At 36.5% G+C, this 26,682-nt stretch overlaps 1 protein-coding gene across 5 annotated transcripts in view; it reads left to right on the top strand.

Moving 5' to 3' along the window:
* LOC139691216 (src substrate cortactin-like) overlaps positions 1-26,682 on the top strand; it is a 45,533-nt gene that overhangs the window by 6,256 nt on the left and 12,595 nt on the right. For 4 of the 5 annotated variants that reach the window (XR_011701574.1, XR_011701573.1, XM_071588956.1 and 1 more), the window contains exons 5-11: positions 3,618-3,783; positions 12,576-12,686; positions 17,327-17,448; positions 19,297-19,411; positions 21,852-22,159; positions 24,016-24,253; positions 24,735-24,790. Coding sequence is in view for 3 of the 5 variants with exons in the window: in XM_071588956.1 (XP_071445057.1) it covers positions 3,618-3,783; positions 12,576-12,686; positions 17,327-17,448; positions 19,297-19,411; positions 21,852-22,159; positions 24,016-24,253; positions 24,735-24,790 (1,116 nt within the window). In the remaining 2 variants the exon portion in view is untranslated. The remainder of the gene's footprint in view (positions 1-3,617; positions 3,784-12,575; positions 12,687-17,326; positions 17,449-19,296; positions 19,412-21,851; positions 22,160-24,015; positions 24,254-24,734; positions 24,791-26,682) is intronic. The other variant, XM_071588959.1, reaches the window with a different exon arrangement.

Here is a 26,682-nt window from a genome sequence, read left to right as displayed (position 1 = left end):
CATAATCTCCTAAACTATAAAATTGCATCTCAAGTGGTTTTGATTTCATACTCATGTATATATACAGTGAACTCTCAATTATCTATGCTATTGGGTGCATGGTGAATCACAGGTAATCAAAATATAAATTGATATACATGGGAAGCACATTTTTCCATTTTTCAGCCATTTTATAGTGTTGACAATATACTAGGGTAATTTGAAAAGTTCTTGGGATGGAATAGAAATAAAAAACTTACCTCCGTGAAACTTTTTTATTTTTCAATGTAGTCTCCCTACACAGTAATGCTTTTGGTCTAGCGATGTTCCAATGTCTTGATCCCATCTCAAAAATTAGATTTCTTCAGGCATGCAAAATACCCATATATTTCGGCTGTTGATTCTTTGTTTGAAGAGAATCTCCATCCACCAGGGAAAATTTTGAGCTTGGGGAAGTGATGGAAATCTGATGGAGCCTGATCAAGCAAATAAGGTAGCTGTGGAAACAATCCATATGTTGATTCACTTAGTTTTGCCATGGCCACAATACTTGTGCATGTACATCCATTGTCTTGATGAAAGATGACTTCCTTCCTTGCCAATACTGGCCTTTTTTCTTGTATCTTTGGGTGTAGTGGGTCCAGAAGGTTTGTGTAGCATTGTCCAGAAAACTTTGACCTGTGGGAATATAATCTATCTGCAGAATACCTTTTGCATCCCATAAAACTGAAGCCATCACATTCCCGGCTGACCGTATTGCCTTTGCTCTCTTTGGTGGTGGTGAATCAACAGGTTTCAAATGCTTTGACTGCTGTCTCTGGGGTATAGTGGACTCAAGTGTCATCTGTGATCGCAAACCGATGCAGAAAATCTTGTTGGTTGCTCTTAAAATGAGTCAAACATTGCTAGGAAATTTCCAATGCGATGCGTTTGTGATCCTACATCAAGAATTGTGGCACTCCTCTAGCAGATAATTTGTTCACATTCAATTCCACTGTTAAAATGTGATATGCCCTGTCAGGTGATATCCATACAGCTTCAGCAATTTCTCCCTTTTCTAGTTCTCGATCCTCCAGGACCTTTTTATGTGCTTTTGCAATAATTTCTGGGGCTGTGGCACATTTTGGTCAACCACTGGGTGGATCATCATCTAAGCTTTCCCGACCAAACTTAAACTCGTTAATCCACTTTGCAACAGTTGAATATGAAGGAGCCGAGTCCCCCAGAGTGTTATGAAAGTCACCATGAATTTCCTTTGCTTTCATTCCTTTCTTTACTAATTATATGATCACTGCTCAAATCTCCATTTTTTCCATCTTTACAAATCAATGCATGTGAACAGCAATTGAAAGGCATCTGCACCACCCCTCTCTTCCTAGAACACTGACACTTTGTGTGTTGATTCTTAAAGGTTTACCACGCAGGAAACTCGTTGCACTGGCACCGACATCTGGTGATGACTCCAAGAACCCTTCTAACTACCCTTGTATGATTGTGGTGGTATGTCACAGATAGAAAAACAAATACATTACATTCTTCCCCTTTCAGTACAGATAATTGATTCTCCTTATTACTTTTAAGGGTAGACTCTCCACTTTTCAGTGGTTACCCTGTATTCCCATCTTCCAGCCTTACTATTGTTTGCAATCTTCCTCTGCCAGGCCTTGATCCTTCATCATTTAGTTTATTTCTGCTCTCCATGTTTTCCTAAGCCGTAAATGTTTCCTTCTTTCGGGTGGTAACCATTCGTGCAGAGTTTGTGGCCCTCTTTTGTCCATTCTTCGAATATGGCCACATCATAAAGTTGGAGAGCTCATCTCTGAATGCGTTGTACCAACGATTCTTTTATGTCCATAACTTGTCTAATATCTTCGAATGAGGCAGCCTTTTCCATCTTCATAAATCACCTCACGGGAAGAACAACAGAGAGATGTCCACACCACAGATCTCTCCCCAGAGCACTGATGCTGTGCATGTTTGCTATTGCTACACGGGAAACTCATTGTGCTAGTGCTGACATCTGGTGGTGATTCCAAGAACATTTTAAACTATTCTAGTAGATTTACAAGGATCCAGAACTATTTACCATAAAGTGAACTGCGGAACGTATATTCCTCGGAAAGCTACACCAAGCACATAGCCAGGAAAAATCAAATGACTGACTAAGGATAAATATTGACAAAGGATCGCTGAAATGATTTCATATTTATCGTATGATTAAAGTATTGTGGGTAGTTGGTGACTTATTTATTGCAGAGTAAAACCATGTATTTTCTCACCTTAAAAGAGAATTCAGGATTCTCAGGGCTAATGAATGCGAGGGAAACGATACCAAGATAGTATGGATTGTTCAAAAATTTTTAAATTAAAAAAATTTAATGCTTTTGATGTTGATTTTATTTTGTGATATTAAAAAATTTTAAGAAAAGACCAGGTATTTCAAACTTTTCAAAAAAGTATATCAAAATTTCAAAGCATTTAATTATCTTCACGATTGTAATTTTATTGTAATTTAGAAGTGCCACGAAGGGAGTGCAGCATTGATAATATTTAAAATGGATAATTGAGAGTTTATTGTATGTGTGTATGATTCCTAATCTTCTTTCTAAGGATGATGCCTGTGCATTAACTAAACATTAGCTTCTGTGAGTGTTAAGTTTATATTTTGTCTCTTTGTGTGTACGGCCAATGATTTATATTTCATAACTGAGTGTAGAAAGAAGTAATTTTGTACAATTGTGAGATGTCTCCCCAACTTAAAGTCTGGCTGCTGATACGCTGCCTGGATTTGACCCATAATTTTCATCACATGACCGAGCAAAGTGAGAGAGATGCTTCCTACTCATGTTGTTGCCTCCGGCCTGGAAGGAGAGATGTGCTCAGGTGACATCTCCATCCATCATTTCCCTGGATCATAACTGAACATGGGCCCCCCCTTCCTCCTTTTATGCTGTGTCAAAATATCACTAGTGTTCAGTAGATTTAGTGGAATTTGATTTGAGCATTAAAATGTGAAGAATAATTGCAATTGATCCATAATACATTTTCCTTTGATGCAAAAGCAGTGCCAAGGCATGACTTTGGGCCCTCGCTGCATAAAGGGTGCTCCCTTGGTGGGGCTTGCTTTGGAATTAGAATTTGCTCTTAGTGTTTTAGTCGAGATGCATATATTGAGAGCAGAAATTAGTGTGGGTTCTTGGGGGAGTGAATTCCACATTTGTACAACAATTGGAATTGTTTTGCATGGAAATGTTCTTAATATGAGTGTTTTCTCCTGTGTAGTGACTGTTTTGGTATCTCAATGAGGCAAACTGTAAAGACATGCATTTCAATGTGACCGTCTACACCATTGCAAACCCATGGCAGCACAAATTGCCTTCTCTTCATTACACCGTCACTCTTCAGCAATTTTAAATAACTTTATTAATACTCAATATCCAAAATTTAAAAATTGCATCCAATTTCACCTTCATCTTCAGAATTGGTAAGCATACATTTAGATTTGCGTAAAGCTGACTCTTAGAAAAAGTTGTGGTGAAAACTATGTTTTGGGAAATAATTTGTGAGCGACATTTCTGCAGTTCGGTGTGTGTTTTGAGCATGGTGTTTCATCTCGCCATTGATTGTTGTTTTACAAGAGTGCATTGAGTTGGGACCACCGTGAGGCACCTGAGAAGCATGCATCCCAAACAGACTTTAGCATTGGCTTTGGAGGCAGATATGGAGTCCAGTCAGATCGTCAGGATCGCTCCGCTGTAGGGTGGGACCATGTGGAAGAAATCGAAAAGCATGCATCACAAAAGGGTAACAATTGCTGGTTGCTTTCACTTATTTGTGCTTACAATTAATGTCCTACCATTAAGTGCCTACCAGATGTCAGCATGATCAAATGAATTGTAAAATAATGGATATTGCTGATACAAGGCAAGCATGTATGGCAGTTGGTCTAACCACAGATAAGGAAGGGTAGAACCACTCGTTTTGAGAATTGACTGGAGGAAAGAGTGGGAAGATGTTGTGAAATGAATGTGCATCTCTCACCTGCCATTCATTCAAGACGTTGACATCATTGCATGGATTGATTCATTTTAATTTTGTCCCTGTTGAAACTTAGAAACATACAAGTTGGACTGGGCTTTTTGAAGTAGCCATGCTGAATTATTACTATGTATGCATAGTCGTGAAATGAAATTGTAATGCTGCATAAATGCTGCTTTCAATCAGGGAATTTGAATGGATAATGTGTTTCATTTTAGAAGCCATAAGGTAAAAAGAAAAAGTACAGTGAAAACCTGACCTTTTAATAATGACTGCATTCTGAAGTAATTTGGCTGTAAACATTTTTCTTTATTTGACAAGGAAGTACCTTTTCCTGTGTATGATAATGTAGCTCCTTATGCCCATTTGCTGTAGCATTGCCCATTCATTTACTGTTGCTTTTATGCTGGCCTCTTTGTTTTGATTGCCATGCAATGCTTGAAGATTTCAGTGCTTTCTGAAATGAGTACTGAGGCCCCAGGCAAGGAATCCTTAATGGAGTTACCTGTATGCTTTCTGTCATGTATCATCTCTTATTTCTTCCTACCATTCTGAAGTATTTGAAGCTTTAAGTGGTAGTTGTACAGTTGAAGTAAGGATCAAAGAGGCAATCTCTCACTGCTTTTGGTTCGTATTCTTAGCCATTTGAGTGCCACATGAAGATATAGTATCATTTGCTGTATGACCTTGAAGTGCCAATGACAATCAAATGAATGAAATATTGTCATCTTTGAGGGGACCTGTCAAAGCCATTATAATCTCCTTCTGTAAGGAATTGATTTGAAATAATTCAAGAATGCCCTCTTGTTTACTATGCTATTCTATAATTTAGGCTGAAAACTGGATTAAGCAACTGTTTTGTTAAATAACATTCTGTATGTCCGACTGAGTGTTTCAAGTGGGATATAAGGTCCTTACAAAACCTTCCTAATTGACACTTAAGAAAGTACTTTGAATGGTAGTCTAGAACCAAAAGACTTTCTTCTAACATCTTTGTTGTTTATTATCTATCTCAGAGTTATTATTTTTAGCTGGTCCTTTTCTTTCAGCTGCTTTGAAACATGTCACTTTATTCACTGTCGTGCAGAGAACATTATCCCTTGATTTTTCAGATTCAACATCAGGTTACTAAACATCATCTCTGCTTTCTTGCCTCTAATGAGATAAATTGTTGCCAACTGGTCGGCTGTCATCAAGTTATAAAGTTTTTGCTGTAACCCTTCTCCACACCCAACGTTTCAAAAGCCACCAATCTACGCCTATCATCTTGCTTCAGTGGCCATATTCCCATATCGTGCATAACTATGCTCCATATCAAAGTTTTAACGAACCTTTTCTTAACATCCTTACTCAATGTCCCTGTCAACAATTCTCCTCTCCTTGTGAAAACTTTTTTGCCTAATGCAACTCTTATTCTCATAACCCTACTACTTTGACCATTTTGGCCCAAAACACTTCCAATATACGTAAATTGTTCTACCGGTTCTCTAGTTTTTGCCCTCTAATTTTATTGTTTGCCTTAGCATTCCTCATCCTAGAAAACTTCATAATCTTTGTTTTATTTACATTTATTCTCATCCCATGAAAAACTAAAGATGAACTTGCACCTAGTTTTGATGTCTACAAGCAGGTTTACCTGATCGTAAGAAATACAATTGCCGTGTTAAATTCATTCAAATCACTGATATTGCTGTTTTTTTTACTCTACCACTGTACTCTTCATCAGTATCTAAGCTTTGATGAGTGCTAGAAGACTACTCAGCTATTATGATATTTGCCAAACAAGCACAACTTTAAAAGGGGTATCAAAGTCTGCCTCACTGCCTCATATTGTAATGTTGCAGAAATCACCCATTCTCAGCTCTTGCAGTGCTACAGATGCAGTGGTGAGCAAAAACCGGTGCTCATCATCTGCCATTTGTTCACCTGTCATCAAAACGCACTGCATGGGTCATCGCTCTGTCTTTTGTTTCCAGCTAACATGAAGACACAGGCATGAAAAGTAGTTTTGGTAGCGATGCAGAAATGGATGCATGTAAATGTAGCTTAAGGTTGATTTTTGATGGACACAGACTGAATATGGCTACATTATATGCCTCACCTATCAAGAAACAGTTAAAAATAAAATGGTTTATGTCACGTCATTGGAAGCAATGAATTGAATTCTGGTAATAAAAACTTCGTTGCAATTTTCCACAGTTAAAACTTTATTTCCGACCATGGTTTCGATAAAAACTTCATTGCAATTTTCCACAGTTAAAACTTTATTTCCAACCACGGTTTCTGGTTGAATTCTGATAATTATTTCCTGAAAGGATTTCATTGTTGGTGACAGTCTTTTCAGTTGCATAGATTTAGTTCATAATTTGTGTAAAAAGTGCGCATTTTGAACAGGTATGTTGTGATGTAATTGGAAAGGGATACCTATTCTTTAGCACCTGGCAAAATAAGTCAAAAAACAATCCAGTTACATTGCGCTAGCCATTAACTCAGTAGTCAAAATGCTAGTGAAGTCTTTCCGAGGGGTCAAGAAATTCCAAAAAAGTCGCCAATCATTAAGCACTACAATTGGTGCACAGTTGGTATGGATACGGTATCTTCTCGTATGCTGGCATATGTTCATTTATTTTGGTGGAAGTCACTGAAAGACTTAAGGAAGCAGTCTTCAGTGTAATTTCTAGAGTGGTTCTGGATGCATATATAATTGACAGTCATTACTCCTGGAAAAAAATTAAGGGCTCAGTTTATGGTATAAATAAAAGATTGTGGGCAGGGTGAATGGTTTTACACGAAAGAACAATTCTGGTCCATCAAATATGAAGATGGTATCGCCAACAATGTACGGGGCAAGGGAAATCCGGGGGTGGAAGGTAAAAGTTAGTGTGGTATGGAGCAGGAGAGAGAGATTTCACCCTCTCCACAGATTTAGAAATGTGAAATATGAAAAAGGTCTGCATGGAATTTGCATGTGTTATCACGTATGTGAATATTTTTGTAATTTGTGATTTCATGTAAAAGAAGTGACTTGCAAAACTATTGTAATGGAATAAGGCACCATTGATTTTTTTTCTAAGTAATAACAGCTTAAATTCTTGGTATTATATACCATATGTACTCTTCTCATTTGTGGGTAAACTTTCAACTATCACAAGACCAACCATTTTCATGAGCTCGCCTGAATTTCATGTAATTCAGATTTTAAAAAATTAAGGAAGAATTGATTATAAACTTATTAAATTTCCTAGGCTTCTCTAAAATCATTATATAGAAGAAGAATGATATTTTGTAGCTATCAAATAAGTGTGAAAAAGTTGATTATATTTCTAGATTTCTTTAGTGAAGAGAGAGAGAAGTAATATTTTTATTATTATACATTAAGAAAGGAGTATTCTAAAGCAGTTTAAATGAATTAAAAAGGGTAATAAGAAGCAATTAGTGAATTAAAGAAAAAGTGGTATAATATTCTGAAAAGACCAATGCCACTTCTTGGAGTGCCCACTGAAAAATCAGTGGCCCCGAAAGGGTTAAAATGTGTCAAAATTTAGGAATACTTGGCTGATAATTCAAATGGTTTTGAATCGCCATTGTTTTGTTTTATTCTTTCTGTGTGTTGATCTATGAACTGGTAACTATGCACGCAAATAATGAAATTTGAAGTACTGAGTGACACACAATATATATTAAGGTTCTACTTAATGAACTAAGCGTAGAAATGAAGTGTTGAAGTGAAGTATTGACGAATGATGCTGGAGCTTAAAATATTTAGTTTTGGGTCTTGGAATGCATGCTCTTCCCACCAAGTGACCAGTTTCACTGCATTTCACATTTATCATCATATAAATGATCAATTTTAAGCTGACTTCTCCTTAAACTAAAATAGGTTTCCAAAGTTAGCATTTTTTTGCCCAGTGGGTAAATGTTTCACACGTAACAAGCTTTATTTCGTTACTTCTTGTGCTTCGTTGACTGTAACATTCATAGTTCAATGATGGACAAGCTTGACCATTTTTAGGCTACTGAGTCTAGTATATTACGAGGGCGGTTCAATATGTACCTGTGTTTGACAACAAAGGGCATTCCTGAGGAAAGTTAATGTTATCATTGTGTGCTGCCATCTATCAAACGATGGTGAAACAAATTTCAGACTGATTTAAAGGTTAGTTTGGATTTGGCAGCTATTTGAGTAAGACGTGTTTCGTGATTTTTGCTAAGATGGAAAAAGAGCAGTATCGTTTGGTAATTCGCTTTTTGTTTTTGGATGGGAAGAAATTCAAGGAGATAAAAGCAAAGTTGGATGCTGTTTATGGGGACACTTCGCCATCTATGACCACAGTTAGATATTGGTTCAACGAATTTAAGCATGGGCAAACATCTGTTTTTGATGAGAAGCGACCAGGACACCCAGCAGACGTGGTTACCAAGGAAATCATTCAAAAAGTCCACGACATGATTCTCGCTGATCGACGAACAAAAGTGTGTGAAGTAGATGAGGCTGTATGTGTGTTGACCGGAACGGCAATTAATATTTTGCGTGATAAGTTGGCAATGAAAAAATTGTCGGCCCAATGGGTGCCGCGATTGCTCTCAGTGGACAACAAGTTGATCCGGCTGTCAACTTCGAAGCACTGTTTGCAGCAATTTAAGCAATATTCGAAGGTGTTTTTGCATCAAGTTATCACTGTTGATGAAACCTGGATTCATTATTGCACACCAGAAACTGAGAAACAATCAAAACAATGGATTTCTCCCGGTGAATCTGCCCCAAAGAAGGCGAAGATGGTCCGATCGGCCGGAAAGATCGTGGCAACAGTTTTATGGGAGGCAAATGGCATCACCCTCATTGATTTTTTTGAAAAAGGAAAAACGATCACTGGGAAATACTGCAGTGAGTTATTGAACCGCTTTGACAAAAAATTGAAGGAGACACGGCCGCATTTGGCAAAAAAGAAGGTGCTCTTTCACCACGATAATGCACCAGCACATTCATCTGGAGTTGTCGCCACCAAACTGCATGAACTACGTTATGAATTGCTGCCGCACCCCCCATATTCACCCGATCTGGCTCCCTGTGACTTTTTCTTATTCCCCAACATGAAGAAATGGCTCGTGGGAAAAAAATTTAGCTCAAGCAGGGAAGTTTTCGCCGAGACAGGGTCGTATGCTGGAGAGTTAGACAAATTCTATTTTTTGAAGGGGTTAAAAAAATGGCCGGAACGTTGGGAGAAGTGTATCTTTCTAAAAGAGGACTATGTTGAAAATAAAAAAAAAATGTTTTTGAAGAAATGGTTTCTTCATTTCTAACACAGGTACTTATTGAACCGCCCTCGTACAAATCGGGTATGTAGGCACCTAGCTCTAACTCACTGCTCATCCTTGTGTGTTGTCTTTGCTTTCTCTGTGATTGTCGTCACTGCACCTTCTAAAATTCATCTTCTGCTCTCAACTGATTGTCGTGCAATCAATAAATATCCCCTTCAGTCCCTTGTTGTGTAGTGCTAGCACCATAATATATATGCCAGAAGCCTAATTCACCACCTTTGCTCTTATAAAAACAAGTAAACATTATTTCAATTATGTAGAAACATCCGCTCGTGCATTGAGTCTAGAATCACAATTGCATTTTGAAAGGTGTTTGTGTCAGCATGTTCAAAGCTAATCTCTTGCTCGGACTTTCCTTCTCGTGGAGCACCTCTAATTTGCTGTGCCAAGGGAATCAAGTGTCACTTGCTGGCCTCAGCTGCTTCTGATCATTTTTCCCTCTTTGTAAACAAATTATTAAAGAGCGTCGTTGTGGAGTGGGGAGCTATTTCATAATGTCTTGGACAAAGACATGTGTTAGAAAAATATTGCTTAAGCTTTGTGTTTCAATTGCTTCCTTTTTGTTACTACCTTATTTGATATAGTTCCAAATCACCATGATTGGTTACAGCTGGTGTTTCTGGATAGTTTTCCTTTCGTGGAAATGAATTTCAAAGGAATTATTAATGGTGCTAAGGATAAATACTGATGGACAAGGCCAGAACTCAAATGTATTTGAGTGTCAGAATCCATGCCTTACATGATTCAATATGTCTACATTTGTAATGATCGATAGTTTTAAATGAATTCTAAGTTGATTTAGTATTTAAATAGGGATGCCATTCAGTTATTTGTGCATATTTTTTTCATTGCATTATTTTTTCATCAGGAAAGAGCAGAATCACATTTTATGAGATTACTTGTGAAAATTCTGAATCAAAACTAAAGAGTGGGATGCAGTTTTTGTGTGCAAATATATGGGTAAAAGTGGAATAATTTTTCCATAGATGATCCATCCTTGAACAAATTTATACTGAGAAAGCTGAAGTATGAGAAAAGATGAGAATTTGCATAGTGTGGGAGAAGTGGAAGTGTAAGATTCTGGTGTTTCTGCTCTCGTTCCTTGAGAAATGTCGGGATTGACTTGGAGTTGATCAGCTTAAAAGTGATTGTTTATAGTAAATAAATGTGAGAAATTTTGATTTTTAGTACTCTTTTGGATGTGACCAGATTAACATGAAATATGTATGTCATTCTCATATTCACAAAACATTGAAAGTGCATGGAAAAATATTAGGAGGGCAGTGTAAGCATTGAATGTGTAATTTTCCTGTTTTACACTAATGAATCACATTATTTTATTTTATTTTTAGTAGACTCAATCGAAATTTCAACTGATATTTTGTCAAAAATGAAATAATAAATGTAAGGCTGTGTAGCAGTAGGTTTTTTAAAACTGGCATTGAAATATAAGGCCCCTTTTTCCCAAAGGGGCCCATAGAATCTTAGAAATGGTTGTCAGTAAGTATTAAAATGTCGCTTTTTATCTCACAGTTTATTTCTCTTTTACATTGATTCATAGAATAAATAGCAACGTTAAACAATAGCATTATTTAGCAAAATAATTCTCTTATTTCACTTAATATGTGCAATGGTAGATGAAAATATTACAAGGCCACCAGCATTTGCAGCAAAATATTTTCATTTCGGATGCCTGAGTTGAAGTGTTGTTATATGCATGTGTGCTTTTCTTGTTCATATCAAGTGAAGAAATATGTAAATTAAGTGTTTTTGAGAGGTCATCAACGTACTTACTTGAGTTCAGGTATTATCAGTAGTTGAAATGTAATGAAATAATTGACTTTGTAATTCCACACACTTTATTTAAAAACACACGACCCAGGTTTCGACGTTGAACGTCATCATCAGGTGGTCCTCATAGAAGCACGCTGGCTATATATACCTTCTGATCATAGGAGGGGGGGGTTGGTCAGAGAGGGAGGTCGGAGGGGTAAAAAGGTTACAATGTAGCTGGGAAGAAAAGAGAATTACATTTTTGATTTAGAAGAGTGGTAGGTCTAGGAGTGGGGAGTTTAAATAAAGTGTGTGGAATTACAAAGTCAATTATTTCATTACATTTCAATATGTTATGCAAATTCCACAAAGTTACGCCTGAGACAACAAAAATTATCAGTAGTATTTGCTTAAGTTCTGTGACTGACTACTGCATTGCTCTTTGTAAATTGTAACTCCTATTAGAACATATATCTATTCTGACCTACTTGCATCCCTCAGAGTTTTTGCATCGTAAATATTTGTTTTATGAAAAAATGGCATTTAGAATACAATTTTCCATTTTTTTATTTTGGTCGAAACGTGTAATGGATAATAAGAAACTGTTTTACTGCTAAAAACTCTGAGCTGAATATTGGCCTGTTATTAATGTAACCAAGGTTTAATTGATCTTCAAGCTGAGATATGAGAGAGAGGTCAGCATAACAATTTAAAGCATTGTAAAAACGTTTAGTGTGATGTGACTACTTGCATAACACCTAATCATTAAAATTGTTTTTATGCTCAGATATGCCAGTTTATATTGATATAGCCTTGGAAAGGCATTAATCTTACTGATAATTATGCTGTATTATTGCATTCATTTTTTGTGAATGATTTAACTGTTTGAATGTAAAATCTCATTTTCACCTCTTTGGTGGAATGTTCTTCTTATATGTCAAATGAGGTTGGAATTTGACTGGTAGGTAGATTGGTGTGTACTTGTGGTAGAAAGTGTGACTGATTGGAAGGTAGAAATTGACTTTGCTGTGGAGCTGTTTTACAGGTATAACCTCATGAATTGACTGTAGAAGAAGTGTGTTTGTAGAAACCAGAACAGAAAGAGTGAAACCAGAATGTGAATGCATCAATTTTGTGTGCATCACAAACCTTTGGGGAAGTGTTTTTAGCTAAATTGATGCATAGGCATGCCAAGTAGCTTAAGGAATGTTTGCTTGTTTAATGCTGCCTTAATTGTACATTTGCTTAGAAATTGTGCAAGTATTAATCCCCAAGTGCATATTGAATATTTGTTCATCTATACATAGTTACATATTGTGTTGTCGAAGTGGTACAAACATTTAATATTTAACAATCATTTTATTAAAGTTCTCTCCAATCATTTTGGCCTGATGTTTAGCAGCCATGGTGTTTTGTTAAAATAGTCCAATGAATTCATGATGCCTTCTTCATGCTTGTCTCATCAGACTACTCCAAAGGGTTTGGGGGTCGATATGGGGTACAATCAGACCGCCAGGATAACTCTGCTGTGGGTTGGGACCATGTAGAGAAGATCGAGAAGCATGCTTCACAGAAAGGTATGCAGAAGTACACTTTTAAGTGGCTACCCTAGTGTTCCCATTTATCCTAATGGCTGCCCTAATGTGTGCATTTCCAAATAACAATGTTTGTACTTTTGATAAATTTGACTGTGAAAGCTCGGTTAAATTCCAGTTGTTTGGGAGCATAATTAGAGCCAAGTAAATTGTTGCATTTTTTACCGGTAGACTATGTCTTTCAACATTTAAATGTCATCATCATGATGTCATATATTTTATGATGACTTGCACTTTGGACATGTTGTATGATAATTAAAAAAATTTCACACTTTACTTAGTTTTAATATCTTTCCACTCGTTTTACTTATGGCTGTTCAATATAGAGTATATCAATTTAAAATTGCATCATCATTTAAGCATTTTATGGACCTTGTATCTTTAAAATGCTTTATACCCTAGTGAATCATTCAGGCAGGCAAGGCAAGCACACACATACATATATATATAATATATATATAATATATATATAATATATATTATATATATATATATATTATATATATATATAATATATATATAATATATATTATATATATATATTATATATATAATATATATATACACACAATAGAACACAAATAAAATAGTAACAATTAAAAGGACTCTGACACGGTAAAATGTTTGAGTTCTTGGAGAAGGCCAAAAGCCCGAAGCGAAAGATGAAATGTATTTATACATACATATATATATATATATATATATATATATATATATATATATATATATATATATATATATATATATATATATACATTCAAACACGAAATCCCGCCAAACGGCGAATAAATACTCATATATACAGAAACAGATATAAGGAAAAGGGATAGGAACACATATAAAGGACGAACACAATAAAGGTTCCGCCTTCCCCACCTTTATTGTGTTCGTCCTTTATATGTGTTCCTATCCCTTTTCCTTATATCTGTTTCTGTATATATGAGTATATATATATGTATATATATATATATATACATATATATGTATATATATGTATATATATGTTTATATATATATATATATATATATATATATATATATATATATATATATATATATATATATATATATATATATACATATACATTTCATCTGATTATATATATATTTTTAGAAATATGTATATATATGTTTGTGTGTGTGTGTTTGTTTCTGTATATTGATATTAAAAATGTGGATATATGTAGTTGATTGATAGCTGCAGTGGAAAAATGCTGTTCACTCCATTTCCTTTCATGCTCAACCGCTTGTAAATAATACAAAAAATGCAACATTTACGTCTATTTCAAGCATATAATTGGGAAAAGCTTCACCTTAAGCCATGGGGGGCAGTCAAATGGAAACCGAAAACCCACTACAGCAACCAGTCCGCATACCTTCAAGGACATAACCCAACAACTGCACACTAGCTTCTAGCTTTTACTAAACTGTGTTATGGTGGGTCTTCAGTTTTCAAATGACTGCCATTTGTGTATAAACAGAAGCATCACAAGGCTTAGTGGCATCAAAAAGTAACGTAGTCACTTTTTGATGTGAGAGTTCATTGTCTAAATACTGCTTGATGAAGGGTGTGGCTGCCAGGTTACCTGTGGTCATTTTCCTTCATTGCCAGCTTTCACATGCTCTTTGTCTTAATCTCAGTAACTGATGTGCCTCTTATTTCAAATCTGTACATATAATGTAATTGTCCGAAAGAGCAATAATTAATGCCGTATACTTACTTTATACTCAGCAGAATTAAGTGTATCAGAAGGTTTCAAATGCTGCAAGAAAAATTTTCAGCATATCTAATCTCTTTATTTTGGATCATTAGATAGAATCAGTCTTCTTCTACAAGCCACACTGTATCGAATGTGATTATTTGAAGTTCCTATTTGTTGCTGCCTAACTAATTTCTCTATAATCTCTAACTAAACCCTTGCAGTTCTTTTAAATTTGAAATGATCCAAAACATCTGGTAGAAATACTCGGATTTTGTTCTGCATAATGGTTTGTTCAATGAAAAAGAGGAACGATATAAATGAATAATATTAAATAATTATATGGCTAATGCAATTACTAGAAAGTTTTATCGATCATTATGTAGCTATATCTATGTAATGAAGTGAACTAAAGCTGTGTATCTGATTGTTAAGTGTTCCATTAAGAGTTTCTTTGCCAACTATCCTTAACATTCTTAATTACTGATCTAAATACACTACTGGCAGTGCAGGAGGGCTGGTTAAAAATACAATGGAAAAATAATGAAAAGACTGCAAGAAAAAATTTAAAAATTGATATGCATTTGGACACATATAGCAAGTTTCTGTACTTGTATATTTATGTTCCCATTACTATTTTCATGAATAATAATTTGAGTTAGTTTAGCATAGTGATTTTGGCACATTTATGGTGACTTTACACCAATTATGGGCTCCAAGGAAAGAACAAAACTGTAGCAATGAAGAGAAATATGATAGAAGATGTATGTATTATTATCATTACTTTTTATTTGCCCAGAGATCACAATACAAAAATACCAGGTGGGTGGTGTATGTACATGATATAAGGCACGTCAAAGAGGAGCAAAGACACAGGCCCAATTAAGATACATAAAAGAAATGATGCTCATAGTTACATAAATGTTTGGTACAAACCCATGAACATTGGCTGTAACATGCACATGCAATATCAAATTCAGAAAAATCATTGATCATTAACATGAATCAGACCATGACCATTGCTAGAAACTAAAAGTATGAACCTACTGGTTGGGAATATTGTTTAGATATTCGTCAACCAAGTAGAACATATTGAGCTGTAGATATCTTTTTAATTTATGCCTGAATGCAGCAGTTCCCTTTGTATCCTTGATACTTTTGGTTAGTTTGATATATAATCTAATGCCCATGATCTGATGAATGCAATCTGATGTATGCAAAAGGGCAGTATGTAATTGTTTGGAAATACATTGTTATTAAAAGGCTCTGACTATCTGGAGGCTATCACTCTGAGCAGGTAGACTGCTCACAGCAAGTCAGATGACGGGATGCAGTGAGTGCCATGGTGACTAACAACACTCAGTTCAGTGTTGCATTTTAGGGAGCTAATCATGACACAATCATTTGCCTCAGAATTAAAAAGGAGCCTCCATAACTGTTAATGTAATGCCACTGAGTTCATTTGATCTTCCTGTGCTGCAGGCTTGAATAATGCTAGACTGGAGAACCCTTGTTGCAGTGGCTGAGTCACTAGTACAAGATATTCAATGGTGCAGGATTAAAATATGTGCTAATTGGACAATATTCAGGCTGTTTCTAAATGAAGTCCAGAGATAATATGAGATAAGATGATACAATTGTTCCATTATTTAATGCAAACTGTTGGAATGCTTAAGTTACATCAGGGCACAAATCAGGGCAAAATTACACTAATCAATAATTATGGTATGTATGACTGGAATGGTATTTTGGGTTTGAGGTGAAATGGCCATGTGGCTTGGGTAGGGAATGCAACCTGTTGTTTACGCCATGTTTTTTAAAATTTGCGAGTGAATAGTTAAGCAGAAGACAGACAGACAAATGACTATTCAACTGAATTGTTATTATTTCAATATTACTCAGCTTGTCCGTAGTTGTTTAGGATCTTTAGCCCTGAAGGAAAATAGTGTATGCCCAATCAGTGAGTATTTCAAGTACCATTGTTTAAAATTGTACGTGAATAAATTTTGACTTTTAATTATATTTCTATTTATTTGAATTTGTGCCATGGAGACAGGTACTTACATGATGTGTGATAATGTTAGGGAGACCTAAATGGTTGAGTATTAATTAAAAGTAGTAGAATTGCATGCTATCATATGCATTCTGTATGTTCAACAGTTTGTTATTACCAGATAGTGTTATATATTAGTGTTTGCAGTTGTTAGATTTGTGTGGTTTGATGTAATTTTTTTCGAGATTTTGAAGAATATGGTTGTATGTAGATCTGTAGTTGTAGCTGTTTCATATTTATATTTTAGCTAATGTTGAAGTTAAAGAAAGTATATCAGATCAAGCCTGTAATTAAATAGGGTTTTATGGCATCATCATCATACTGTTGGAGATAATTTTCTTAATTTTAGCCATGATTAGCTTCAATGAATTTACATGTATATTCCAAGTGAATCAGTAATGTTTAATGTTTGTAATAAGTTAGTTTTTAGGTGTTACTCCCAGAAAACAAAAAAAGCAAAAAGAACACAGAGTGTCATTGATGTATTTTTGGCAATAATTATCCTCATTTTAATGTAGCTACTGTGGAAGACAAGCTGCTTTAAGTCAACAGCATTACGGCAATGAGATACTGCCAATGCTACCACATTAAATCAACATTCAAAATAACATTCAAAAAACTAATTTTTTTGATATATAAGTGATTATCTGCTCTGTCAAGTTCACTGTTCAAATATAATATTGGAACGTATTGACCACATTAGCGCTGTGATAAGCCACTGCCTGAAATACTCCACAATTGATGACAGCCACTGATGACTTTTATCATTGGTTAGTTCTTAATGTTTATGTAATTTAAGTTCACTTTTTGTGTAAAAACTTATGCTCTTGCATGAACATAATTTGTTGCTCATGTTTGTTGTTTTAAAGACTACACTGTTGGTTTTGGAGGAAAATTTGGTTTACAAGCTGACCGTCAGGATAAATCTGCTGTTGGCTGGGACCACCACGACCCCTTGCACAAGCACGAAAGCCAAACGGATCACAAAAAGGTTGGCAAATGTTTAATGCTCTGTGGCTTTTTGTGTGGGAGCATTTCACTCTTTTCAAGTTGGTAAGCAATGAGGTGAGGAGAGTATGGAATGAATGTTTTCTTATGTACTATGGTTTAGAAAATTCAAGGATTTTTATTTTTTCATACGTTTATGGGTAAAATATAACAATGTGTGCAGTTGTGAGGCTCCAGTTAAAATACCAAGGGACCATTTGCCAGCATTATGTGAAATTTAAAAAAGGAATTGTAAGCTATAGAACTTAAAATATTTCATAATTAATACGGTCGTTTCCATTGCTGCATTTATCTTAGTTGGTCACTGCATACTCAGGCACTGCAATAGGTGTGTAAATGTGAAATCAGGGTATGGGATAACAAGGTGAAAATGGGTAAACAAGCTGAAGCTTTTTAGTGGGAAGGAATTTTCTCGTTGGGAGGCAGGCAATTGATTTTGAGGTGGCTGTGGTAAAGGAGCTTGTAACTAATGGATTCTAGAGCATCTGGTTGGAGTTTGAGCATTGCAGTAGGTGTTATACAGGAAATGGGGACTGCATTTTAGTATGACACAATCTTGTTACGATGAAAGAGAAAAACATATGGAGTTAGGTATTATTCACCCATTAGCTACCTATATTACGAAGGGATATGATCAAGTTCCAGGATATGATGTATGATAGTCCTAGTTATGATATGTGTTGAATCATTTGAAACCTTAAGGTTATTATAAATCGTCTGAATTAATTATTGGCCATTTGCAACCTACCTATTAAATCTTACTCTTAATAATTGCTGGCTCAATTCACTGGGGACTTTGCAGTTGTTTTGTCACCTGTCAAATTGAAAAGGTATGACTATTACGAACTCGTAGCTCTTTAAAAATGCTTCAAGCTGTACAATACTACTTTGTAAGTCCACAGAGTGTTGACAAAAGCAGTAATTGAAGATTGCTCCATTAGTTTACTCATCTTAAGAAGATTAAATACAGAGGAACTTTGGTAGATAGAGAGTCGTCTTTATTTTGAGGCGAGGTTGAGAATATGGAGTCTCTACTACCACTTAGAGCAGATACTAAGCCAATCTGGACATAGATTTGAAGGTATAATTGATTCAATGCATTTGTGTGTGTTGGAGGGGTAAAGGGACATGAGAGGAAGGATGGGGAGTGTGAGGAGGTTGGAATGTCGGCTAAGAGTGGGTCCTGGGAGATGAAGCAGTGCAATTGGAAAGCGTGAAGGATCACATTAATGTCTGCAGCGATTAAGGATTTGTTTAGCCATATGCATCACACCTGGAGACGGCTTGCAATCAATTCCACCCGTTCATAAAAAATCATTACTCGCCATCAGTCAATTTTGCATGTTTTATGAGAGGGCTAAAATTTTAATTTGTATGATAGTATTTTGTGCTACTTCAATATTTTACACAAATTTATGTTTTTTTAATTCCAATATTTCACCTGATGTGGAAAGATGCCTTATTTATTTGAAGTCCATTATTTCACTAATTTACCTAAGTATTAAACATGGTGCTTTTCTATGCAATAGTGTAGGGAAAAAATAGTTTCTGCTGTTTAGTTCAAAACCGCAGTGATTGTGGTGATACATGTAAATTATTCTTAAATTAGTCCATAGTTGAGTTGTGCCAGGCGTGATGTGGTGGAAATTGAACATAATATCACTCTTCTACTGGATAAAATGTATTTTACGACCAGGTTTTGGCATGATCATCAGGTGATGATGATTATCCAATACATCAAAACCCGGTTGTAAAATAAATTTTATTCAGTGGAAATGTACTGCTATCAGTTATATATTTAGGTCCATAATGATTGATGATTTTCCATTAGGGCTTCGGTGGAGTGTATGGAGTTCAGAGTGACCGAGTTGACAAGTCTGCCCATGGTTTTGATGACACACCAGAAAAAGTTGGAACCACATATGAGAAACCCAGTCTTGATATTGGTAATATGTATACGTATTATATGCATGTTTAAAATTATGGAATTTAAAAATGAATATACAAAGTAAAGTTGACTATAAAACCCTTGGCCTTGTGTAATTCCATCTTAACATGAAAAGATGAAACTACTTGGTAAATTCAGAATTTATTTTAAAAGTGACACATTTCAGTTAAACTGAATAACATTAGGCATGACTTGATGAATTTGATATAAAAATATCTATTCATAATTTCCCCACTTCAATGGGTGCATTCTCTTTCACTGCACAGTATCATATTCATGTGCAAGAGTTGTTAGAAATGGCCATTCGTGGAGCCCTTGAGAGGGGGAGAAGGAAAGGATGGAGGGGTGGGTTGAGTTCACTCAGTGCAACAGTGTGCTTAGAAATGGGGGCTGATGGGACTGGGGGGGGGGGGTGTGGACAGCGGAGTGGTCTTGACCCCTTGGGGGGGTAAGGTGTGAGTAGGGTGGTGCAGCAGTTTTGGCTTGGAGGATGCTGCAGGAAAAGAAGGGTGACAGGTTTTCAACAACAAATCCATTGCGCAATGCCCTCTATTTGTCTCTGTATTGGGTGACAATTTCCGTCTGCTTGCGGGCGTTTATTTCTTCACTCCTCTTCTCCTTTTGCAGTTTCCATATTGTAAAATCCCTGCTGTGTCATCCTTGAGATGCAGATGCTCAGTGAAGTTGCGAGTCGATTCATAGTGATAGAGTCAAGATGCCTGAAGTGCGTTGTGTGCTCCATCCTTGTTTCTCCTAGTTGGGCCAATAAACAGCCTCTTGAAATCAACCGTTTGACACTCTCCCTCCCAAGGGCTTTAGAACACCAATTCTCAGGCCGTTGAGGCTTCCTATTCATATTATTAAGTCTTTTGAAGTCCTTCTCATTTACACACACACACAAATAGTGGTGCAAATTCCAAGAGAGGTTGAATATGTCAAATCCATTGCTAATCCAGATTTTGCATCATCCGAACCTCTGCCCCCATACTACCTTGATCAAAAAGTTCCCGGAATAACCATCGTGTGGCGCTCCCATCGTTCCGATTTGAGTTCTGTTTTTATTGTTAAATTGGTACATCTGTTGTTGATATTCCCTTTAAATCTTAGTGTCATAACTTGACATTTGCAAAAGTTACGTAGCCAAGAGTACATCTATCTCTGTGTGTGTTGGCGATTTTTTACAATTTCAGAAATGGATTTAAATTTGCAACAATGAACTTGTATTAAATTTTGCGTAAAAAACGGATTTAGTGGCGCACGGACGTTGGAAATGTTGGAAAAGTGTTTCGGCAACGATTCTCTAAAAAAAACGGTCGTTTACCAGTGGCACGAGCGGTTCAGAAGTGGTCGTGAGTCAATCGAAGATGATGAACGCAGTGGCAGACCATCGACATCGAAAGTCGGTGAAAAAATTGATAAAGTAAAAGAAATGTTGGTCAATAACCGCAAATTAACCATCAGAGAAATAGCGGAGGACTTGAACATTGCCTATGGATCCGCCCAAGACATTGTGGTTAATGATTTGGGTTTCCTTCGTGTAGCAGCAAAGTTGGTGCCAAAAGACCTCAATTTCATGCAAAAAAGAGACCGTGTTGACGTCGCAAAAGACATGATTTGCGAGGCTGAATCCGATCCCACATTCATCAAAAGGATCATTACTGGAGACGAGACGTGGGTTTATGAGTACGACACGCAATCCAGACATCAGGCAAGTGAATGGCGTTCACCAAATGAGCCGAGACCAAAAAAACCACGTCGTTTTCAGTCAAAAAAGAAGGCAATGCTGACGGTTTTCATGGATTACAACGGTGTAGTGCATCATGAATTTTTGCCAGAAGGCCAGACAGTAAACAAAGAGTATTATTTGGGCGTTATGAGACGTTTGCGTGAAGCAATTCGCCGAAAGAGACGAGAAATGTGGGCAGAAAACTCGTGGATTTTGCACCATTATAACGCACCGTCGCACAGTGCTATCATTATTCGTAATTTTTTGACGAAAAATGCAACAAATACCATCCAACAGCCACCGAATTCACCTGATTTGGCTCCCTGTGACTTCTTTCTATTCAATCGAGTTAAAAAACCATTACGGGGAACGCGTTTTAGCAGCCGAGAGGAAGTAATGGAAAAATCGCAGGAAGCACTGATGGACATACCGAAAACCGAATATAAAAAATGTTTCGAGGATTGGATCAAGCGCTGGCATAAGTGTGTTGCAGTCGATGGGGATTACTTTGAAGGGGACAATATAGATTTAGATGAATAAACTTGTATTTTTAATTTTCTGAATAAATTCCGGGAAATTTTTGATCAAGGTAGTATAGTTGGGTATTGGCAAGGGTTGCTGTAACGAATTACGTTGGTGGTTATTCAGTTGTCTTTTCTCTTGAAATTGCTCTTCTCAGTTTGTTTGTTGATTCATTGCTTTCACTGTGCAGCTGGAGCCAAGCCATCGAATCTGAGGGCGAAGTTTGAGTCAATGTCGAGGTCGTCAGGTGCGCAGGGGGGGAATGCGGCGGTGGAGGAGGAGAGGAGGAGGCGGAAGCAGCAGGAGGAAGAGGAGAGGCTGCGGCAGAAGAAGGAGGAGGAGGCGCGGCAGAGCCGGCTGAAGGCGGCGGAAGAGGCGAAGAAGGAGAAGGGGGAGGAGGAGGGACCTGGTGAAGGCGTGCAGGAGGACGAACACCCAAAGATACGAACCTCCATCCACGGCGTCGCCCTGCCCAGTGCCGCTGAAGTGAAGCTGAAGGTGAGCTCATCTGCTTCCATTTACATCTCTCTTTTTTATTAACCATTACTCATAATTTTAACACACAACAGCATACAAAAATTGTATCTGGGTCAAAAATTTCTCTGGTGTGGAAAACTAATTTAGTAAGTAAAGCATTGTAATAAAGTTGCTCTCAATTTGATAAAAATTATTCTATATACGCTCTAAGATAAGTTGGAGGAAATGATTGCAATTATTCCTGGAGGGAAGCATTTGATAGTGATGGGGGCTTTGAATACGATGGTAGGCAAAGGAAGAGGTGGTGAGGAGGTTAGGAACTACGGTTTAGGCATAAGAAATGACCGTGGGGAGAAATGAAAAGAGTTCTGCTGGAGACGTGGGTTAATCATCACCAACACTCGGTTTGGACAACACAAAAGGCATTGGTGTTCATGGAAAATGCCTGGGGATTCAGGGAGGTATCAGTTTGACTATATCATGGTTAGGCACATATTTCAGAATAGCGTGATCAATCTGTTTCCCAGGAGCGGATGTGGACTCTGATCAGAATTTAGTAATAATGAAGTTGAGTGTCTCATTCAAAAATGTAGAACAGGGAAGATGGTTTAGGAAATGGAATAGAGAGAAATACTGGAGCAGACTGCTGTCCCCAAGTTGAAAGAACATTTGACGGGAAGGCGCTTCAGTGACAATGATGAGGTTAAAAATAAGGTTCAGTGCTTCCTGAATGACAAGGCTGCTATGACATGGGCATACAAAAACTGCCCCAGCATTTATAAAAATCTATCGACCAAAATGGCAATTATGTTGAAAAATAGACAGATGTTCAGTCTTTAAAATTATGTAAATATTATAAATAATGAACAGATTTTTTGTTTCTAAAAAATATAGGAGACCTTATGTTTGGGATTAAATAAAAATAAAGAAAAAAATAATAAAAATATAATGAAATATTTTAAATTGTTTTGAAAAGAGTGAAGTTTTGTTTGATTATATGCTGAAGGGTTTCCAATAGGCTAGGACTACTTGGAATGCTTTGTAGGTGATATTTTCAAGAGGTTAGAGAGAGAAATACTGGTTTCCCTTCCCACCAGGCATTCTCCTCTCTATTTTTAGTGTTCAACATCTCCTTGAATCTCAGTATCCCCTGCGTTTGCTTGTCGTGCTATCTTTGTAATTCTCCCAGCAACCTTCTCCTTTTCTCCACATTGCCTATTTTCTGTGTAAGTCAGATTTCAGGCTTGCCAAGCGCATGCCATGGGTTGCCAAAGTGATATGTTGTTCCATCTTTTAGTGGAACAACATAACACTTTTGTAGCAGCTTGGTGTGGTTAGTGCTGTCCAAGCCACAAACTCTGTCCATTGGAGGGAGTAAACTCAGCCGGGGCAAATACTCATGGACACTTGTTTTATTATTTCCAATCACGTTGCAGAAACTTTGATTTAAACTCAAAAGATCAATGTATGCTGTTATAATACATACATACATGCATAAAAGGATAGGTAATGTTTCAACAAAGGTTTTTAAATATGTCCTTAACTTTTACATACTGTATTAACTATTGAGTGTCTATTTAATTTACACTGTGTACTTCAGTGAAATCTATAACTTTCTTAAAATTCTCATCTGATTAAATTTATTTTCTGGTATTATGCATTGGATAATTGAGAATGTTATTCAAATGAATAATAATTAAAAATTATGCTTAAATTCATGTGCTCTAGTAACTGAACATTTACCTAACTCCGTAGCTTTGATTTGACTTTGGAACAAGGCCGCTGATTCTATTTTAGATTCAATTTGAAGGAGGATCAATGAGTCCCTGGAGGAGGATAAGTTCCTGACGCTTCTTAAAATTTTGTCTCTTACTAAGGCCTCGGAAAGAGTTGTAGTTGGTGAAGAAAGCAAGGTTAAGGAAAGTGCAGTTGAAGAAGCTCCTCAATCGTGCAAAAGTCCTGAGGACTCTGTCGAAGCAGTCCCAGCGGTTATTTATGAAAATGTCCCCGATGCTGACACAGAGGCTGATCCTTCTGCTCAGACCGAAGAAGAATACGTGGAAGAAGATTTTGGGCCTCAGTACACTGCCATGGCCCTTTATGATTACCAAGCTGGTGAGATTGCATTAATTGCTGGGGGTAATTAGAATTTAGAGGGATGCTGTCGTCTCCCTGATCGAAGATTCAGTCATTAGTTTCAATTTTTAAGCAATATAAATCCCTCTTGTAATGATTGATGATGATGATAATATTGTTTGAAAAATAGGGTATCCAAAATTAAGCAAATGCTACTCTGTGCTTTAACTGGTGGGGAAACTAGTTACGTATGTTTCTTTTTAACATAGCTTGAATTATTGTGCATTGTTTTTCATTGATATGCCATTAGAAACTCAAAATGGATACGTTAGTTGCTTCCATTTATAGCATTCTCTTTCTATTCTGATGCTTTTTTATGTCATGTGCAAATAATAATTTGGTAGGCATATTTTGAAATGTTCTCAAATTATTATCGTTGAGACTTTTTCAGGGCACATTTTTTTATATTTGCACACCTAAACAGTACATAATGTGGAATTTTATCTTTGGCACTTTTCAGCGGCAGAAGATGAGATATCATTTGATCCTGGGGATATAATCACCAAAATAGAAATGGTAATTCCTTTTATTTCATTTTACCCTATTTATAATGTGTGTTTCCCAAATCATTTTGTCCTCTAATCATTCATTATTTTCTCCATTCGTCTGATAGGGGAAGATATTGTTTTCATGAAAAAATATGGCTTTGGTATTTCAACAGAAATACTTGTTTTGAGGTTCCCGGAACACATTTTCATTTTCCAAATGATGTCTGTGTGTATGTGATTTTTTTATTTGTAAAATACCTTAGAAGTTATTTACCTGAGCAATGTAGAATTTTATATTTAAAATCTTTATTTATTCACAGTAGATGAATGAAATAGATTTTGGCCAAAATCCATCCTCCAAAAGTGATCACTTTGGCCTTTTTTCAGCCTGTGTTTGTGGTAGTGCCACAAAAACAATGTAAACAGAGCAGGAGATTGGAGAATTATTTTTATGAAAACTGTTACAAATTTCCATGCAGTCGTATTTAATTTTTCTCATTTAAGTAGTAGTATTGATGGGAGGCGACCGACTGCTGAGGTCTTTTTTACCATAAGGGATGGACTGGAAAGGATGGAGGGGGGAGAGAAACCCGGTGTCGGCATTAGCCTACTCTTTACACAAGGCGCCAAGGGGTCCACAGCTTAACGTCCCATCCGACGGATGGCGTACTCACTCAAAGTGCCCTCCGCAAAGCACCTCAAGTAGGGATCAAGATACCTCTGAAAAATATTTGGGGATTTGAACCCGGGCCCTCTAGATGGGAAGCCAGTACGTTAGCCCCCGCACCATCTCGATCCCCTTTCTCATTTAAATATGAAAAAATGGAGTTCTAAACCTAGGGATTCACACAAAATGTGGATAATGGATTAAATATTTATATTCTCTACAACATTTGACTTATACTGCTAAAAAAATTAACAGAATTGTAATTGTTATATGAATATTTAGTATTTTTTAAGGCTATTATTGACGTGGTCACCACTGAAAATCTATTGTTGGAAAGAGCTCATCCTCCATAATATTGATATTTGTTTTTCCAGGGATTATATCTATGATACATGCATAATGTAGCATATTTGTGTCGGGTCAAATTCAATTGAAGCATAAAAACAACATTGAAACGGTAAACATAAATAGAAGATGCATGCCAAATCAATGAAAATAGGCGCATCCGTTAGAAAAAATCATTTCTCCCAGAAATAATGGATAGAATATAATAGTGGGTGAGGACTGTAAAAATTGTAATACTTTTATTTTGAAGAGTTGTGTAACTTTTTATTCTGTTGAATTCATTGTCTAACTTGTTAAGTACTAAATTCATGGGATTGGTCCCATTGCTATAGAATGATTGTGCAACAGACCTAGGTATATTATTTTTGTGCCTAGTTTATAAATTCGTGATACTCAAAGTTTTTGACATTCAGTCTCATTGTTTTTACATGTAGTAGGCAGATGCATGTAAAGAAAGAAACGGGAAGCAGATCAAGTATTTTAAATAGGAAGGGGTCGAGCAAGGTGCATCAATAGTTTCATTAGTGTTTTTTGAATTTTGAAAGTGGTGTGATCCATGGGTGGAGGTGCTCGCAAACAGAAGACCCAATAATTAAATGAGAGTGGAATTCTCCGTAGGGCGTGAGAGTAAGACATCATTTATAAGGGCAATTACATCGTACTTTGGCAAAGTGTGATTCCTCCACCCGGAAGAAATGAGATTTGTATTCAACTCGGTATTTAAGAATAGGCTGTTGGAAGAGATGAATCTCACCATGCCTGTTACTTCATTTTGCCTTTTGGATGCGCAGAAAATATTTTAATAGAGCTGATTAATGCAGTATGATACTATTAAATCATAATGCTGCCCTTATCTTGGGCCATAGAAAGGAAAACCATCAAGATAAAGTTATTTGCTGACCATGTCA

The sequence above is a fragment of the Hetaerina americana genome, unplaced genomic scaffold (assembly GCF_022747635.1).
Source record: "Hetaerina americana unplaced genomic scaffold, ioHetAmer1.1.p SCAF_300, whole genome shotgun sequence".
Classification (NCBI taxonomy): domain Eukaryota; kingdom Metazoa; phylum Arthropoda; class Insecta; order Odonata; family Calopterygidae; genus Hetaerina; species Hetaerina americana.
Note: the sequence above shows the minus strand (reverse complement) of the source record. Positions and strands in the feature narration are given on the sequence as shown.